The sequence below is a fragment of the Lepidochelys kempii genome, chromosome 7, assembly GCF_965140265.1.
Source record: "Lepidochelys kempii isolate rLepKem1 chromosome 7, rLepKem1.hap2, whole genome shotgun sequence".
Taxonomy (NCBI): Eukaryota; Metazoa; Chordata; order Testudines; family Cheloniidae; genus Lepidochelys; species Lepidochelys kempii.
Genome location: NC_133262.1, coordinates 24,214,468 through 24,233,253, shown reverse-complemented (window position 1 = coordinate 24,233,253; position 18,786 = coordinate 24,214,468). Strand labels below are relative to the sequence as shown.

At 47.1% G+C, this 18,786-nt stretch overlaps 1 protein-coding gene across 1 annotated transcript; it reads left to right on the top strand.

Annotated features, from left to right (window-relative positions):
* Nucleotides 1-783: 783 nt before the first annotated feature.
* On the top strand, nt 784-18,299 carry UQCRC1 (ubiquinol-cytochrome c reductase core protein 1). The gene is made up of 13 exons (XM_073351414.1): nt 784-920; nt 4,924-5,064; nt 5,616-5,702; nt 7,456-7,585; nt 9,382-9,580; nt 10,511-10,590; nt 11,796-11,911; nt 12,383-12,526; nt 13,381-13,541; nt 14,784-14,869; nt 15,987-16,075; nt 17,175-17,250; nt 18,054-18,299. The coding sequence occupies exons 1-13, from the start codon at nt 849-851 to the stop codon at nt 18,116-18,118; spliced, it is 1,446 nt and encodes a 481-aa protein (XP_073207515.1). The 5' UTR covers nt 784-848; the 3' UTR covers nt 18,119-18,299.
* Nucleotides 18,300-18,786: the final 487 nt, after the last annotated feature.

Below are 18,786 nucleotides of genomic sequence, written 5' to 3'. Positions count from 1 at the left end.
GTACCAAAAACCAAGAGACCTCTTCATTAGTAATACCCTGGAATTTAAACTATGGGGAATCAAACTCATTTGTGATTTTAATACAGAACTTCTTTAATATGATCCAACAGCCCCTCGCTCTGGGACCAATGCCCCTGCCCCCTCGCACCATGCCCCTTTGCCCCCATAGAGGCCCACAAAAGGTTAATCCGGCCCTGGCTCTGGGTTGATGAGTTTCCTGCCTGCAGACTGGACCATGCAGAGCAAGGCCAGCAAGAAGCAGCAGGTGCTTCCCTCCTATGGCCTGTCACTGGCAGGGGCCTGCTGGAAGCCTGGCCAGGGGAGCCCAAGGCTTAGCAGGAGACTAGCCTTGCCCCTGCCCAGTTCCTACGGGGCTGCATGAGCAAGGGCAAGGGCTTATCTGCCCCAGGCTGTAGGTATCCACCCCCCCTTGGGAGGGTGGGGCTCGTCCAACCGGGCAGGGGCTCATGGGCTGCAGCAAGCCGGTGCCCCGAAGGGGCAGGGCCGCGTGCCCAGTGCGATCCCTCCCTGCGCCCTTATTTGCCCGGGTAAGGAAGGACCCGCCCCGCCGGCTGAGAACAGTTTCTCATCGGCATCGGCCTCCAACCAACAGAGGGCGCAACACGGTCTCAGCCTCGCTAGACCCATTTCTGTGCATGCGCCTTTCTGCTCTAGACAGCTGTCCCAGTCTCCGCCCATGCGAGCGTCTGTCCCTGCGCATGCGTATCGCCCGGCAATTTGCCTACTTGCGCGTGCGCTCCTGTGCTTTTAGGGCTCGTCTTCCTGCGCATGCGTCTTTTTCTCTCCGCTCGGGGTCAGTTCGGCCTCGGTAGGGGTGAGGGGATAAGATGGCGGCCTCCTCGGTGTGTCGGGCCGGCTGTGCCGCGGGCCGAACCCTTCTGCGGGGCCCCCGCTCCTCGGTGAGTGGCCGCGCGCCTCTGCCCCGCCGGGGCCTGGGGGAGGGGATGCGGATGGGGCCGGGGCAGGCCCAGCCGCCTTGGCCGCCGGGAAGGTCACAAGGACGGCGAGGCCCTGGGGACCGGTAGTGGCCCAGGCCTGGCTCTGTCTGCGCCCCCCCACCCCCCCGCTGCGGCTGGGCTAAGGGATGGGGAGTGCGGTGCGGGGGCCGTTCCTCGGCAGGGTCCCTGTTCGCAGTGACCTTCCCCCGGAGCGGGGTGCGCGGGGCTGGCCGGAGGAGCCGTGCCCGTTGGGGGAGGGACAGGGCGCTGCTGTCGGGGGGGGGGGGGGCGTGTTGCCGCGCTGGCTGGTCCGAGGCAAGCGGGCCCTTCCTTCGGGCTCCAAACTCCGCCCGGTCGGATTCCGCTTCCCCTACTGCCGAGAGCCCCGGTACACCCGCGGCCGGACCTAGCCAGCCTGCGGGCTTCGCTTGGGAGCTGGCGAAGGAGCGCGGCTGCTCGCGTTGCTTCTTGCTGTTCGATCAGTCTTACCCAGAGCGCCAACGCCGCACCTGCGGGCGGCTGAATCCTACACGGCCCCTGCCCACCCGGCAGGGATACAGCCAGCGGCCCTGGAACAGCTTGTGCAGTGCAGGTGCTGAGAGCCATTGAACCAAACTTGTAAACCCTGTACATGATGGAAACCTCTTCCGGCTGGAGGGTGCTGCAGCACCCCTACTTCCAGCACCTATACATCCCGGTAGCGTCAAAGAAGTTTAAAAGCTCGTATAGCCGCTTGTTGAAGCGTGCCCAGTTCCCATGTTTGTGCTGGGATGCTGTATACATTAGGGAGGCTTTGCTCCTGTGTAGTAGAAGGTCTCTGGCTAAGACGCTAGTCTTAACCAGACAACTAGTTGGCATCTATAAGTAGACATTTGTTTCCTGACTAAAGTCATTTAGTGTATGTTAAAACTGGGTACCGTTTCTGATGCTGTGGGGGAGCAGAGTACTGCACCTTCTGTTTTGAGGTTCATAATCCAAGGAAATCCTTCTATCCAATTTGGGGTTCTATTGAATAAAATGATTTTAAAACTATTAAGACAAGCCCGTAAAAGCTTAACAAATTGTAGTTGAGAGAGGAAAATGGATGAAAGAGGAAAATAGTAATACAGATGTAGCAGGGATAGTTAAAGCAACAACTCTTTATTCTGACAGTATTATGATTATTTTAAATAGGGGAATTTCAGCAGGGAGCAAGTTCCACCTCCTAGAGCCCACCACAGCAAAGGTCCAATCATTCAACCATGACAGTGTCAGCATAATGTCAATCAGTTTTTAAAAATCAGTTCAAAGTAGCTTCAGGTGCTACACCTGCCCTGAGTCCCCCTGCCGAACTCTTTAGTTTTGCAGTTATGTTTTCCTATTTTGAAAATTTTCCCCTTTTGCTGAGTGCAGAATCCACATGGGTAAGAGCCAGTTATCTAGACAAAACAATGTAGCAGACAATGGAAAATACTGTCAAAATGCACAGAACAAACTGTCACAGATCCACAGCAGTGCTGCTTTGGAGCAATCTCCAGGAGGAACCTGTTCAGTGTGGTAGACCATGTACAGGTCTTGCTCTTCCTTCAGAGCAGGCTATGCCACCTCTTTAGACTGAACCTCTGTGGCTTCAGCACTCCTACTTCATACTGTGAGCTCTGTTCACCAAGTCCACCTGAGGGAAACCCCTGGTAGAGACTTTTATGCTTTTCAGGAATTAATGCACCTCCCCAGGTATTTACAGGGATGCTCAAACAGTACGATCAAAACACTCAGGTTTACTGCTGAACTGGAGCACAGCACTGGAAGTCCTTAAATTAGCATAGAGAACTGAAGTTTAAAGCATAGTTCAAGTCCATTCTGGTTAGTCCAGAGCCCAGCCAAGCTGTTGTGAACCCTCATGTTCAGGCTGTGTCTCTCTTTAGCCATCTGACCTCCCTGGTCATTTTCAGGTGAGAGCCCTTGCTCCTTCCAGCAGCCAACTCTTAACCCACCCACGGTCCTTTGTTCTCGACCTGTGGGATTTTGCTTTGCTTTCCTGCTGAGAAGTGGGGAAAGCCATCTTTCTGTGGGTCCTTGGTTGCTGGGTGTCAGTGTTCTGGTGATTGGATTTGCCATTGATATGGGGTTGGCCATGTCAGTCTTTTAACCCCTTGTCAGTCTTCTGACCCCTTCAAGCTCAGACACTTGTCAACATTCTCTTATGTCTCTGACAGCACAGCTGTGCTGCTATAGTACTTCAGTGAAGACACTACCTATGCTGACAGGGAGGGCTTCTCCAGTCAGGTTAGTTAATCCACCTCCCTGAGAGGCAGTAGCTTTGTAAACGTGAGAATTCTGTCAAATTAGCGCTGTCTACACTGGGGGTTAGGTTGGTTTAACTGCGTCACTTAGGGGTGTGGATTTTCCACACCCCTGAGCAATGTAGTTATACTGATGTAATTTCCTAATGTATTTCTGGGCCTAGCTTGCCCTGAGACCAAATGGTCGTCCATCCTCCCCCACCCCATAGCCATACAAAATATAGGGGAAACGGAGGTACACAGGATTCACAAAACTATTACATAAAATTTCCACTTTGTCACACAAATTAAATGTAAAAAAATTGGAGAAAATAATTCTCACCCTTTGAATCTATCTTCTCCTCCATATCAAGTAAGGACTTCTTGTCTTTGTTTTCAGATCTCTGCATAATTCTTCACCCTTCCCTTCTTATTGGCCCATATTTTGTGTTGCCCATCTATTGCCTCTTCTGCTGGTGATACCACCCTCAACTCTCTTTTTGTCTGATTCTCCTATGAGTATCTGCATGCCTTATTCCATGCTCATCTCTAAAAATGAGCTGGTCTGCAAGGCCTTTTCCCTTTCTACATTCAAAAGCTTCCTGAAGACCCATTTCTACCATGTTTGTTGTTGCTTGTGGAGTAAGTCTGTCTTAATTTGTTTATCTTACTGATTCATGGCCAGTTAGAACTGGGGGTGGGGAAGTGGACCTGAGCCTTAAGCTGTGCTGGGGGATCCCCCCCCATCTTCCACAGTGGTGCTTGGGATCTCATCTCCTCTTACCCTCGCCATACACACTTCGGTCCTCCCCCTGCCATCAGCCCCATTTTGTCTCCATCATCTTTAATAAAAGTCAGGGACAGGTCATGGGAGTCTGTGAATTTTTATTTGTTGCCTGTGACCTGTACTTGAATTTTACTAAAAATAACTGAGACAAAATCTTAACCTCAATAATAAGTGGTGTTGCTCTATGCTGAAGCTGAAAGAACGGGTAAGGGCTTTGAATCTGAAGTGACATAGTTGATTTTAATCTGCTACATATATTGTAAATACATAGATCTTGATTCTTTACAGTGGCTGCTTATAATGTATCGCTTTCATTGTGTTATCCCTACAATGGAGAGGATGTATGTACACTGTACACTTGGTACAGATCTACCAAGATATATACTTTGTGAGATGAGTGTTTGATAAATGGGGATATACAAACCTGAAGGACAACATAAACTCTCATTGCTTATCTGTCCCAAATCTTAGCATAGGAAAGAAAAGTAAAGAGGTACAGATATCAGTCTCTGGAGACCCATGGTGTAGATTATGATTTTGGGATGAGGTTAAAGCCCTGCAAAAGATCTCAATTTATGTTAAGAATGCCTAACAATGGGACCACTTCCAAACTCCTGCTTCTGGGGTTTGCCTTGAGCCCACTTGATTGCTCTCATCCTTTTCCCTTCAACCTGTGAAGATCGCCCCCCCCACCCCCATGCTCATGTATCCAGAGATCTCAGAAACTGGCAGATCTTATAATTTAAAATATATATGTTAATGGTTAGGGACCTACTGTGGGAAAGCTTTAGCAAGTGAAACTGTGTTCTGCTGGATTAGTTTATTATGTCTGCACCGTCATGTGACTCTTGGCAATCTATATGTTGGTAGCTCTGTACTATAGTGAGTTGCTGTTTGATGGTGGCTTTCTCTTTAGCCAGCCTTGATGAGTTTGGGGAGAAATCGAGGTGCAGCTACCTATGCCCAGGCACTCCATAACATTCCAGAGACGCAAGTTACCTCTCTGGATAATGGCCTCCGTGTGGCTTCTGAGGAATCCGGCCAGCCTACGTGCACAGTAAGTTTAAGATGGGTTTGGAATCATCCCATGATCACTGTTAACTTAGTTCAGGTAATGTACTAGTCTTTCAAAGCCCGTGTTGGAACCAAGGTTAGCAGCAGAGATTCAGCCATTTGTGTTTACTTGTCTGTGGCTCTAGGCAAACTGGAGCTTAAATAAAAGGCACAACTTGCTTTGGAATGAGTCGACAAATGTCTCAAAAGTCCATTGATGCTCTCATGCTCTGCCCAGATCTCCCACCTGCGTTTGCATGGAAGTAGCTTTCAGACTTACTTACGCTTAACTCTGACAGCCATTCATTGCTTAATACATCTTTGATAAAATTCTGAAAATTATTCTCTTATGTGGCAAGGTAAATGGTATAAATAGACTAGATTATTTAAAAAAAAATATATACTTACACTGCCACCAGCATTGAAGGGCATGTCCTGGTACTAGCAGTGGGGTTGTCTTAAACTCCAGGTGTTACACTTAGTGACAGGAAACTTGCATATTTTGCTAGTTGTATTTCCTAATTGTATTTATTCACCTCATCTATCTTCTGTTAGGTGGGTGTGTGGATTGGGGTAGGTAGCCGTTACGAAAGTGAGAAGAACAATGGAGCAGGATACTTTGTGGAACATCTGGCATTCAAGGTGAGATGATGTGCTAGGTCTGGTACTTTTCATGGGAATTGACCCTATGCAACTACTTACGATTGAACTATCACTCTGGGCTCTGAGCTTTTCTGTCTGACTTTAATTTATATGTGGTTCTGATTCCTGTGGGTCAAATACATGTTAGAAAATTGGACTTCTTCCACTTGCCACTGCTTAAGATGTGTGGGCACCAAAGCATGAACACACCTTTTTGTGTAAGTTAGAAGGAAAATGAGCTTAAGCTCTTCAGGGCAGGAAGTGTTCTTGTTTGTCATATTGCTTAGCAGAATGGGATCCCAATCCTGATCTGGACCTCTGGATTCCACTGTAATACAAATAAGGGGCTTTTTTAGGTACCTATGAGGGCAAAATAAAAGTTCAAGCTGCCCTCTCTGTTAAAAAGGCATTTTATCTGTGAATGTGCACTGAATCTTTGTAAAAAGAAAAGGAGTACTTGTGGCACCTTAGAGACTAACCAATTTATTTGAGCATGAGCTTTCGTGAGCTACTGCTCAAATAAATTGGTTAGTCTCTAAGGTGCCACAAGTACTCCTTTTCTTTTTGTGAATACAGACTAACACGGCTGTTCCTCTGAATCTTTGTACTGACTCCCATAGTCAGTGTTCAGGGGACTCTACTCTTGCCACTACCCAGGGGATTTACGTGCCTAACTCTCTCTAGTGTTTCCCATGCTAGTCATGGGATAATATTAACTGGCTCTGAACAGCGAATTTACCAGTCAGTGGCATGAAAATCAATGGCAGTGCGCTGCATACAAGAAGGGTGTGCAGAGGTCCTTGTGACGAACTCCTGAACTTCCAGAACAATTTTTCTATGCAGTTAAGTATTTTAAACAATGCAAATTTAGCCCACTTTTTAAAAAAAAAAAAAAAGAACCCTAATTTATTTAAACTTAACATCAGTAATTTTATTTTTATTTATATGAATTGTGTGTGTAAATATATGAAAATTACTAAAAATGAAGCACTCTTGCTTTGCTACTCGTGTAGTTTGTGGCAAAGGAAGTTGCTCACAATTTGGATATATGACAAGTTGGAGACTTACTGCTAATATTGGGGAAAAGAAAAGGAGTACTTGTGGCACCTTAGAGACTAAGCAATTTATTTGAGCATAAGCTTTCGTGAGCTACAAAATCCGATGAAGTGAGCTGTAGCTCACGAAAGTTTATGCTCAACAGCTCACTTCATCAGATTTTGTAGCTCACGAAAGCTTATGCTCAAATTGCTTAGTCTCTAAGGTGCCACGAGTACTCCTTTTCTTTTTGCGAATACAGACTAACACGGCTGTTACTCTGAAACCTGCTAATATTGGGGTAACTCATTTACTGGAGAAACCAGTGTAGAAAACTTGTATTAGTATTTAGCCCACATTAAATAAACAGTGCTGTAAATAACTTTCCTTATGGCTGAGTGTCTCTAGCCTTTTAATAATGCAGCCACCTGCTGAGCAGCACTTTTTTAGTGCAAGCAGGCCTTCCTGCTGAATAGTAGCCATACTATGGTAGCTTTCACTGGGAGATCAGCCTCACTTCATGGTGACAAGCATTTTAGGGCATTCTGAAAATTACATTTGTCCTAATTAGTAAGTACCTATTGGCATCTGATGGGAATGAAACATAGCTACTTCTAAAATGGCACCCTGAGTTCTGTGAAGATCTGTGTCATTAATTTAGTTCTTTAGTTGTCAGGGAAAAACCTAACCAATTTCTAGCTACATTTGTTTCTTTTAGGGCACAAAGAAACGTCCTTGTGCCACTTTTGAAAAGGAAGTGGAGAGTATGGGTGCTCACCTCAACTGTTATACCTCCCGGGAGCAGACTGCCTACTTCATGAAAGCCCTGTCCAAAGACCTGCCCAGAGGTAGTGTGACCATTGGTCTATTAAGTCTCTGATCAAGAGCTTGAGGGCAGAGAAATATTAGTTTTGGTTTGTTTGTTTTTAATGTCTCTTGTTATGTGCCAGTGGGATAAAGCAGGGACTCCAAGGCTATGATTCACTTAGTACCCAGGGAATCTGAGCATTTGCAGATCCTGAATAGTTAATTGATGAGCATATAGTCATGGAATGGTGCTCAAGCCTTCAGCTTCATATTCTTCTAAAATAAGCCTTTGCGGCCTACCATACTACTGTTCTGTATATAGCCTTTAATAATGTTGCTGGGTGAGAGAGTGACTTTGATCATCCTTTGCCGTACTGTGAGGTTTGGGAAGATGGGTAGCGTTAACTCAGTTAACTCAGTTAAGAAATCTGATGAGGTTCAATAAGGATAAGTGCAGGGTCCTGCACTTAGGACGGAAGAACCCAATGCACAGCTACAGACTAGGGACCGAATGGCTAGGCAGCAGTTCTGCGGAAAAGGACCTAGGGTGACTGTGGACGAGAAGCTGGATATGAGTCAGCAGTGTGCCCTTGTTGCCAAGAAGGCCAATGGCATTTTGGGATGTATAAGTAGGGGCATAGCGAGCAGATCGAGGGACGTGATCGTTCCCCTCTATTCGACATTGGTGAGGCCTCATCTGGAGTACTGTGTCCAGTTTTGGGCCCCACACTTCAAGAAGGATGTGGGTAAATTGGAGAGAGTCCAGCGAAGGGCAACAAAAATGATTAGGGGACTGGAACACATGAGTTATGAGGAGAGGCTGAGGGAGCTGGGATTGTTTAGCCTGCAGAAGAGAAGAATGAGGGGGGATTTGATAGCTGCTTTCAACTACCTGAAAGGGGGTTCCAAAGAGGATGGCTCTAGACTGTTCTCAATGGTAGCAGATGACGGAACAAGGAGTAATGGTCTCAAGTTGCAGTGGGGGAGGTTTAGATTGGATATTAGGAAAAACTTTTTCACTGAGAGGGTGGTGAAACACTGGAATGCATTACCTAGGGAGGTGGTAGAATCTCCTTCCTTAGAGGTTTTTAAGGTCAGGCTTGACAAAGCCCTGGCTGGGATGATTTAACTGGGAATTGGTCCTGCTTTGAGCAGGGGGTTGGACTAGATGACCTTCTGGGGTCCCTTCCAACCCTGATATTCTATGATTCTATGATTAACGGTCAGAAATGCTCAATGGAGCTCCTGTGGGTTCTGTTTTCAGTGCAGCTCCTTGCTGCCATATGCAGATTTCATGTGTCTTTTGGGAAGTAGTATTTTCCCACAAGAGCAAGGACCTACAGGACTAGCTATGACAAACCATAGACATAGCAAGTTTTTTGCAAGTGTCCTACACATTTGACTCCTGACATGCAGCCTCATCTCTTCCAGTTTTAGGCACCCACACTGCATTGCCAGCGTACGGAACCCCTGAACTGCTATGTAATTCCTGTACCAGTCTTATAATGCCTCTGAAAAGCAAAATGTTGTTATGCCAAGATGAGAAATGATTTTTAATGTTGAAATTTCTACCTATTGAAACCATTCAATTTTATCTGTTTTGTGACCCGATGGAGACTTGAACCTAGGTGAACAGCTAGTATGTTAGCCCATTTTGCCCCACATACCCTATCCCATCATGGTCTCCTACATTCCCCCTTTTTTGCTGAGTCTTGGTAGAGTGTTTATTTCAGTCCATACCCCTTCCTTCTCCAGATTATGACCTGTCTTCAGTTTCTTGCTGCAGTCTGTAGTGGCCAGGTAAAGAAATTGCTGAAATTGTGTGTGTGTATTATAGCTGTCGAGATTCTGGCTGACATTGTGCAGAACTGCAGCCTAGAGGATTCTGAGATCGAGAAGGAACGGAGCACCATCCTTCAGGAGCTGCAGGAAATTGACAGCAACTTGACAGATGTAGTCTTTGACTATCTTCATGCGACTGCTTTCCAAGGCACTGCCCTGAGCCGCACTGTCGAGGGAACCACTGAGAACATCAAGTGAGCAGCAAATCCACTCTTTTAGGTCTGGAGTATGATATACACCCAAAGACAGTCCTCCTTCCGCTAACACACAATGCTTGGGAGCACACAGTTCCTGTTATGGATCACTGAACTTGATAAAAAGGGAGCTGCATAACCACAACTACATGCAACTGTGTGCAGTGAGGGTGGAAAGGTCTTTGCTAGTAAAGCACATCAGCAACAAAAGTATTTGCACAAGGAAGGCAAGCCAACCCTACCCATTTGCACGCAGCAGGTAGTGCTATACACGTGGCTGATCTGTTCACCATAGACTTACAATTTTTGCCTTGACTCTGTGCTTCCCACTGCTGGTGATGGATGCTGTATTATCAATTTTGGAGTTTGAAGTCCTGTTGTACTAGGCCTGATCCTAGGGCGAGCAGTGCTACACAAGCTTCTCTCACATATTCTCCACCATTGTGCCTCAGCCCTAACTAGGGGGGATTGACTGTTTAGGCCAAGAGTGCAGCCCTCTCCTGTATCTAGTCTGTGGTGCCTCTGAGATCACCAGCTAGGAGTGCCATTATGGTGGTGGCCTTGACCATGGACACTTACCCATTAGCAAGTAGATAGAGATCACGTCACTTCACATAGGCTACTAAACAACCATTGGAAAGTAATGATTTCTGGTCACAAGTGATATAGGCTGGATTTGAACTGGAGACATAGAAGTGAAAGGTTCAGTATCCTAGTCCCAATTCCCTAAGCATTGTGGTCTCCAGGGTACAGCACAGGGGAGGGCTAGATGACCGATTCCCAGGAGATGTTCTTACTATAACCAAGGGAGTGTTGTCTCTTCCGTTGTATTGAGTACCTGCCTTCCCTGACCACCCAGCCCTCACAGCTCAACCTATCTCCTCCATACTTGGATTGTTGGGATATTAAAATGTTGTGTATGCTCTTTAGGCGTCTGACTCGTGCAGATCTAGCCGCCTACATTGACACTCACTACAAGGCCCCTCGCATGGTCCTCGCAGCTGCTGGAGGTAAGTGCTAGTTTTCTGGGACTCTAGGAGCGGGGTTCTCTCAACAAAATTTTTGGTGGCCTCAGAGTGCAGCCACCAACTCTTGCTGGTGGCTGCTGACAATTTTTCCTAAAATACTTAATTAACTGTAGGAAAAACAAACAAATATGCACATATACATGTCCAAAGCATTGTGATTTGTGTAGGGGTTATTTTCAAACTCAGTAATAAAAGTAATGTACCGTTGTCTCTGTTCTTTACTGGACCTAAACAGAAAAGAAACAAAAATAAGGTGCTTTGCGTGTTCTTGTCTTCCGTTGTTTTTTTTTAAGATTTATTAGCTGGGTGGCAGGCAGTGAAAAGTGATATTAACTAACATACAGATATCACTTTTCATGGCAGATTTATTCAGCTCCCAGCTTACTGGGGCTAAATTAAGCCCTCTCTGGGGAGGTAGGTAAGGAAGCAGTGGGGGGCCAGCACCTGGGGCCGAGGACCAGAGACTGCTGCTGTGCAGCTGAAGTCCGGGGTTGGAGGGTGCAATGGGGGCCAGGGATGATGGAGATAGGATGAGCCTGCTGCTGGAGCCCATGGATGGAGAAGGCAGCGGGGCCCAGGGCGACGGGCACGGGGTGGTGAGCCGGAGGCCAGCACCCACCGCCCAGCTGGGGCCAGATCCTGGAGCCATTTGGCCAGAGCCTGGGGGATGGAGCCCGCTGCCATGCAGCCGGAGCCCAGGGCTGGAGGAGGCAGTGGGGACCAGGGCAACAGGGGGGAGTGGTGAGCCTGGGAATAGAGCCCACTGCCATGTGGGTAGAGCCCATGACCAGAGCCCGCCACCCCAGGGCTGAAGCCTGAGCCCCACTACTCGCAGGATATGTGGGGAACTCACACCAGCTGCCTGTTCCTCTGGCATTTCTGGTTTCAGAGTGGGGCAGGGCCCAATCACTACTGGCAGCCCCAGGGGAGGAGCTGCGGTTTCACCTCCCCCGCCCCCCATCACCACCAAGGAGGCTGTGGCCACAAGAAAAGGCAGCCATGGTGGCCGTGTTTGAGAAACAATGCTCTAGGAAGTCTTGATATTTTAAAATTGATGTTTAGACTCCAAAGTGGTCTCTCTCAGGCTCTTTTCTGTTATATGGAACATAATATTTTTTTTTCTTCCTTGCATTTCAGAGGCTCAAGCAGCTGTACTGATTTCTTGTACCTTCTGTTCCCCTTTCCAGGTGTTTCCCACACAGAATTGGTAGACCTTGCTAGGCAGCACTTGAGTGGAGTTCCCTTTGAATACACGGAGGATGCGGTGCCCATCCCCCCACCCTGCCGTTTCACTGGGAGTGAGGTAAATTCTTCTCAGCAACAGCAGATTGCTTTGAGTACAAAGCATACCTTTGTGACATTATCCCCTGGTCACTTAGGGGATGAAATCTCTGTGTAAACTTGTATGTTTTCTTTATGTGAGTAGATGGCACCTCAGTCCTGACCAACAGCAGGCCCCGCTGTTCTAGTCTTGAGACCCCTACTGAGCTCTGCCAGTCTTGCAGAAATGTTTTGGTTGTAGATGTGATCAAAATCCCCTAGGAACTTATTGAGGCTAGTACTTTCATCTATGACCTAATGGAGTCTAGAAACCAGATGCATCTGGTGATGTGAATGGGACATTACATACAAGAACTTAAAGGTGAAAGGCTAGCTGATCTTGCCCATGACCACACCAAATCCCCTAATTTATCAACCCATGCTTTGTATAAGACCCTGGAGAGAAGGCCACAATGCTCACTCTGCTCTTACCATGCCCCTTGATGTTTTTCAGATCCGTGTCAGAGATGACGCCTTACCCTTGGCTCATGTTGCTATTGCAGTGGAGGGCCCAGGATGGTCCAATCCAGACAATATTCCCCTTCTTGTAGCTAACTTCATCATAGGGCACTATGACCGCACCTTTGGTGGTGGTAAGGTAAGAAACTTGGGAGCATGGCGTTGAGTCAGCTGTAGTGACTTAACATTATGATCTCCTTGAGCGGGAAGCTGTTATGTATAATATTGAATTATGAAATGTTCCCATGAAATGGAGTTTGTGAATCCAGAAGGCAGGATAGAAATGCTGACCAGGGCTGATCTGGGACACCTCTTGGGCTGGATGGGGTGTGGCAAGGAGGTCCTGCTAGCTGTCTCTGGAGAGCTATATGCAGCTTTCTCAGAGAGGATTGCTGCACAGCAGATCCTCAGCAATATAGAATAGGACTGAGTAGGACAACTCCCAGCAAGGTGCTCGCACCCCTGAGTATCCTTTCCGTAAACTTGTCCTGTGATGCAACAATGAAATGTTCATTTAGTGGTGATAGTATTTAAGCAGGGCAGGGTAATGTGTATCCCTAAGACACAGGCACATCTTACAACTGCAGTGTGGTGAGGACCTGTTTAAAACCCAATGTACACCTCTCTTATCTCTGTATAGAGACTCCCTCTGGCAGGGCATGCCTGTAGTATAGTCCACTCTAATTTCAGGCCACCTACTCCCTATATCCCCCCACTTTTCTTGTGGTACCCTTCTGGAATGGTACCAAGTACCACCTTCAGAGTGCAGTGCTGGGAAAGGAGGAAGTTTAGTGAGATGTAAAAGCGTTCAGCAGGCTGTACACTCTTTCTACCATGAAAGCTTGTCATCTCTGTAGGGTAGAGCCTGGAGTGCCCCCCTGAGCTCTGTACCTTGTTTGCTCTTCTAACCCTATAACCACTCAGGGGGAGGCATTTGAACTGTCAAAGGAAAGGTGAGCATTTGAATCACTGAGGGTGTTTACTTATGTGCAGAATCAATCCAGCAGGCTGGCTACAATTGCAGTAGAGAATAAACTCTGTCAAAGTTTCCAGACCTTCAACACTTGCTACTCTGACACAGGCCTCTTTGGACTCCATTTTGTTTCTGATGCTCTGAACATAGAAGATACACTGCATTTTGCTCAGGGAGAGTGGTGAGTGTGATTTGCTGCATGTAATCAGTCCCTATTATGGAGACTAGATCTAGCAGAGAACTTATTGTATCCTACAAAGTTCAAGCCCACATACTGTCAAGAAGAGTCCTGTGCTTTCTAGAGTTTTATCTCATGTTAATCCTTTCCTGTGCGGCTTCCACAACTTACCTTGAGAAGAAACTCTTCAGGCTGTAAGAGAAATGACTCCTCATATCCCACCTGAATCTTCCTTTGTCTTAATCTCACCCCATTGTTCTAGTTTTATCCCCCTGACCTCCCTGAATGATGGCTGTGGTCCCTGTTTGTTTTGGTGCATTAGAGGTTGTTCTAGTGTTGGGGTCTCTTATCCCCAAACAAGGTTGCCTTTCCCAGAGCATGTGAAAGGCACAGTCTGTTCATCATGTTACACTTAAGAAAGGTGACCTGGTGATACATAATGCACAGTCTGAGTCCTGTTGACTGACTGGTAAATGCCTTGGTGCTGGAGACCATTCATTGCCAGGAGGCAATGTAAAGGCACGTTACATTGTTTAGTCTTTCTTAGAGTTTGATGTGTCTTCCAGCAGTGCCTAGAGGCTACAACCAGAATTGGAGAAGCCCCCTGTGCTAGGAACTGTACGCATAGAGCAGGAAACAGTCCTTGCCCCCGCGAGGTTGCTATCTAAATACACTGGGTGGGAGAAAGGGATGTAAGACTTGTAGGAAACCTACCAAACTGCACAGAACCCTCAGGAATTGGAATCCCTTGACAGTGGTCAGTGACTGACTCCCATTTTGCAACCCTTAACAACCCTAGCAGCAGAGATTGTGAGTGATTGAAGTTTATAACAGGACTAACAGCTGGCAGCATGCCCTGGTCCCTTTGCTTTCTTGTTGCTGCCAAGTTGGAGTGACACACCTGCCATTGAGGTGCTCCCAATTGTGACTGCTCGGGTAAGGTATTTGTCATTTCCCCCCATGTATGCTCTGACTAGACTTGCATTGAGCTTGCTTCAGTCAGCTGTCAGTTTTCTGTGCTACTTGTTGTTGAGTTCTTAGCCACTCTGAACAATACATGGGGAAGGTTAGTTCTTGGTGTATTAGTTAGTAGCAAGAGGGTTGAAGACCTAGTATTCAGTTTGTATAAGAGGTTGAAAATCGAGGGGCAGTGTTCAAAATAAATGTGGGTGGAGGTAATCGCTTCTCATCTTGTACTAGTGGAATGTCTTTGAGAGCCCCTTATTCCTTCTGATTCCTGTTCAGGATGCGTCTGTGCACCAGTGCAACAGATGGGGAGGTGAAGAGAGCCAAGAACATCCTACGGAATGCCCTGGTGGCTCAGCTGGATGGTATGTTCTAATCTAAGGAACAGCTGCTTTGCATTTTTTAACAGCTCCAAGTTCTGGCCTTCCTGGAAAGGAGGAGCTCTGGCTAGAAGCAAGGTGCTACTGGCAAGCAGTGTGCAAGGTTGCTCCTCAGCCCTGACCTGGCGTATCCTCTGTTTCTGTCCTAGGTTACCACCCCAGCTTTGTTAATTCTGAATCCTAGTCTGTAACGCTCCATGCTATCCTGAATCCATGGGTCTCTCCTGAGCAAAGGTGGCAGTGCCAAAACAAATTAGGCACCACCCTTGTGATGCCGACCAAGGGCAAGGTTGAGACCATCAAGCTGATTTCAGTTATGACCCAAGTTAGGTGTGAACCATGGTCTCCAGAGGTGGAAGTCATAATGCATTTCTCTGTTCCCCACTGGAGCTGCCTGGGATGGCCTACTAAAGGAGCACGTGGGTGCTGGGTTATTGGAAGCTGGCTAATGGTATGGGCTGCTTGCATACTTTTTTCCAAACTGGTGGTCATGCTATGACTAAGGCTAGGATTTTGTCATGGTTACTTTTACTAAAAGTCATGGACAGGTCATGGGCAATAAACAAAAATTCACAGAAGCCGTGACCTGTCTGACTTTTGCTGCTTTGGCTCCATGGTTTCCCCTGCCACCGTGGTGGCTCTCAGCTGTGGGGTTCCCCACGCTGCTGGCAGCAGCTGGAAACTGCAGGGGGGGGGGGGTTTCCCTCCACCCATGGCAGCTGGGAGCTACAAGGTGACCATATTTCCCAAAGAGAAAATGGGGCACCCCCAGCCACTCGCCCAAGGCATCCCCCATGCGAGGCTGTCACCTGTCATTGGAACCCTGAGAAAGGGCCTCCTCAGGAGTCTGTCACTGCAACCTTGCAGGGGGCCCCCTATTGCTGCTGTCGCCAGAATCCTGGCCAGGGCCCCGCTGGCTGCCAGCTCCAGAGTCCTGCAGCGCTGGGGCTGAAGCAGAGAATGTGTCAGAGGTCTCTGGAAGTCACAGATTCCATGACTTCCAGGACATAAACATAACGTTAGCTGTGATGTGTTGGAAGGCCTTTGACTGTCTTGCTCAAAACGTGAGGTCTTTCCTAACGAATCTCTACATCTTTCCCAGGTACCACACCTTTATGTGAAAATATTGGGAGTCATCTTTTGAACTATGGACGCCGTATATCTTTAGCTGAGTGGGATGCCAGAATTGCTGTACGTATCAGTTGTTACGGGAGCCCCATTAACCTTACTCCAGGTGTTTGTTACTGGGCATAAAACTTGCTGCTGAGAAACTGGGCATCTAAGGCACTTACCTGTTTAGTTAGACTGTTTATCCTGGCAAGTCAGAGGCAGGGTCAGTGTTAAACAACTGAAATATATGTATCGTGGAATTGCCAAAATAAGGCTATACTTGTGTTCTGTGTTGTCACACCACCTTCCTGCACCCTAGGTCTAGATGCTGGTTCGTCCCTTGTAGGTTAGTAGTACAACATATAACCATGTTAAGTGACTTGCGTGCCTATAGCATTAGTGATGTGCCTCATTTGAGTGAATCCACCTCTGAGGAGGTGGCCAGGATACAGTTTCAGCCGGAAAGGTTTCAGTGAGTATATGCCAGTTAAACCCTCTCTAACCAGAAGCCGGAACTAGAAATGGTTTGAGAGATTCCACCCAGAATATTTTACTCATGAGCAGAAAGCTGGTTCATAAAGTTCTCCTTTGCTTATCCATTTGGCTTTGCTATTGCAGCATTAGAGTAATATTGAGAGGGAAGTGTTCTTTAACAGGTATTTCAGGGGATCTTCCCTAAAGGCTCCCCTTGTGCTGACTCTTCCTTCTGGTCAAGTATGGCTCTTGTTGAACTCTTAATCTTCACTTCTAAGTTGATTTGTCAGACTCCCTCATTTTTAATACTTATCCCCAAGCTCCCTCTGTAAGATACATAGTGGGTGCAGTCTTGCAAGAGCCATATAATAAGGAGCTTCGTTGCCTGGCCCTGTGTGTGCAATCTCTGGCACTTGTGGAGCACTACATCTGATACATAACTTGAGGGACTTTAGTTACATAGACCGGAACGGGTTTCCATATCCTGCCAAGAGGAATTTCTCATGGAGACTGTAAGCTGTCCTGGCAGACAAGTAGCCAAATAACTTCAAAGCAGCATCATATTGAACAGATAAGCAGAAAGGGTCAAATCTCTTGGTCTTTGGCAGTCTGATTGTGTGGTAGTTGAGTGAGTGGCTTTTAGTTTGTGTAAATGTGTGTCTATCAGAAACATGATTTGTTGCCTGTTCTTGTCATTTCCTGTTAGGCTGTGGATGCCAGGATGGTACAGGAGGTCTGCAGCAAATACATCTATGACAAATGCCCAGCAGTTGCAGCAGTAGGTAAGTGACCTGGTTATACGCACAGGTTGAAAAGCAACCAACATTGTTGAGTCTTTGTTTATAATGGAGAGCAAGGTGTCTGCTTGGTGGATCTCTGGCAGTTTTCTGTATAAAGTAATTTTGTAGTTCTGGCTTTTCTCCCTCTAATTTACCCTTCTGGTAACTTCACTACTGTCTCCCCTGCCTTTGTGCATCGATATGCTGAAGCATGTTCATCAGAGTATGTTTTGAAAATCTAGTTAGGTACAGCTGCTAAGACAATGGCTTTGGGCTGCTGGCTAGCCTCCCACTCTGTTACAGGCTACAGAGATGTGATTAACAATGGAGTTTCAATCTGAGTGGGGTCCGCAATAGTGCCCGCCAAATGTCATCTCCTTACTCTGTGGTGACATCAGTCAATGTAAGAATCAATGGGCTGGACTCCTTGCAGTGCTACTCTGCCATGTCTGTCTGTCGGCCAAGGAGATGTTCCCCTTGGAAAACTTGCCCAAGCATCTTCCCTCCCTTAAGGGCCTGGTGGATTCCCCTCCTCCGCACAGTGATCTCCAAGATTAAGTTTGAATCTTCAAAGGGGAGCTATAAGAAAAGGGGTTTCCAAGACAAATGGGAAATAGTGTTAAAAACCACTGTCCAGTTAAACTGTCTTTATAGACTTGTTTCTTCCTACTGTTGGACTGAGGTTTTAATGTAAGGATTTGAGTCTGTGTGGTGGCATCATTGGATCAGAGAGCAATAGAATTGAGAAGCTGACGGTGGATCTCTTCACTTTATTCTAAGTGACTAATTCTCCTCTGCCTACTCAGGTCCCATCGAACAGCTCCCAGACTACAACCGGATCCGCAGCGCCATGTACTGGCTCCGTTTCTAGGCTGTGCCTCCTGCAGAATGGAAATGGAGACGTCTTGGGCTGGGATGGTGCTCCCAAGGGGTGGATCTGTGTCTGAATCTCCTGTGTGGCAGTGGCAAGATGGACCTTGCTGTAAGCGCTGTACAAACATTTGTCTTAACTGTTAAAACTAACCGAGCCAAATAAATATAATTTAAATGGAGTTGGCTCTCATGGGTGTTTATGGCAAAGTGCCACTGTTGGCTAGGTGTGGGGTGGAAGTTCTTTCATGAACCTCTCCAAGTTGGTGACACACTGGACCAGCATTAGCACTGGCAAAAATGCAACTTTAGTAGCTGGGCTGTGATAGGGTATACTGAGTTAAGTGATGCCTGGAGTCATTGCTCTTGCCTTTCACCTTTGCAGACCAGTATAACACGCAGGTGGCTGAAGACCAACAGGGACGCTGTTGGTCTGGATTGGGGTGCATTGAGGAGGGCCATGGAGAAGGAATCTTGCAAAGCCTTTTGATATTTGGGCCTCTTGTCAGTTTCTATAAATGCTCCAAAGTTCCTTCTTCCCTTGAAGGAAAATGGAAAAAAATGTTTTGCTTCCCTTCGCTGTGGGATTGCACTCTGTGTTTGCTGTTCAGTCACTGCCATAGCCTGCAGAGACACCTTTGACACTGGTCTCTCGTTCTGTGGCACCAG

Excerpts from the sequence above, each read along its gene's own strand:
- UQCRC1 (XM_073351414.1), top strand. The coding sequence starts at position 849 with ATGGCGGCCTCCTCGGTGTGTCGGGCCGGCTGTGCCGCGGGCCGAACC. Across the intron at positions 921-4,923 it reads TGCGGGGCCCCCGCTCCTCG|CCAGCCTTGATGAGTTTGGG; the intron begins GTGAGTGGCCGC and ends CTTTCTCTTTAG. Across the intron at positions 14,870-15,986 it reads CCTGGTGGCTCAGCTGGATG|GTACCACACCTTTATGTGAA; the intron begins GTATGTTCTAAT and ends CATCTTTCCCAG.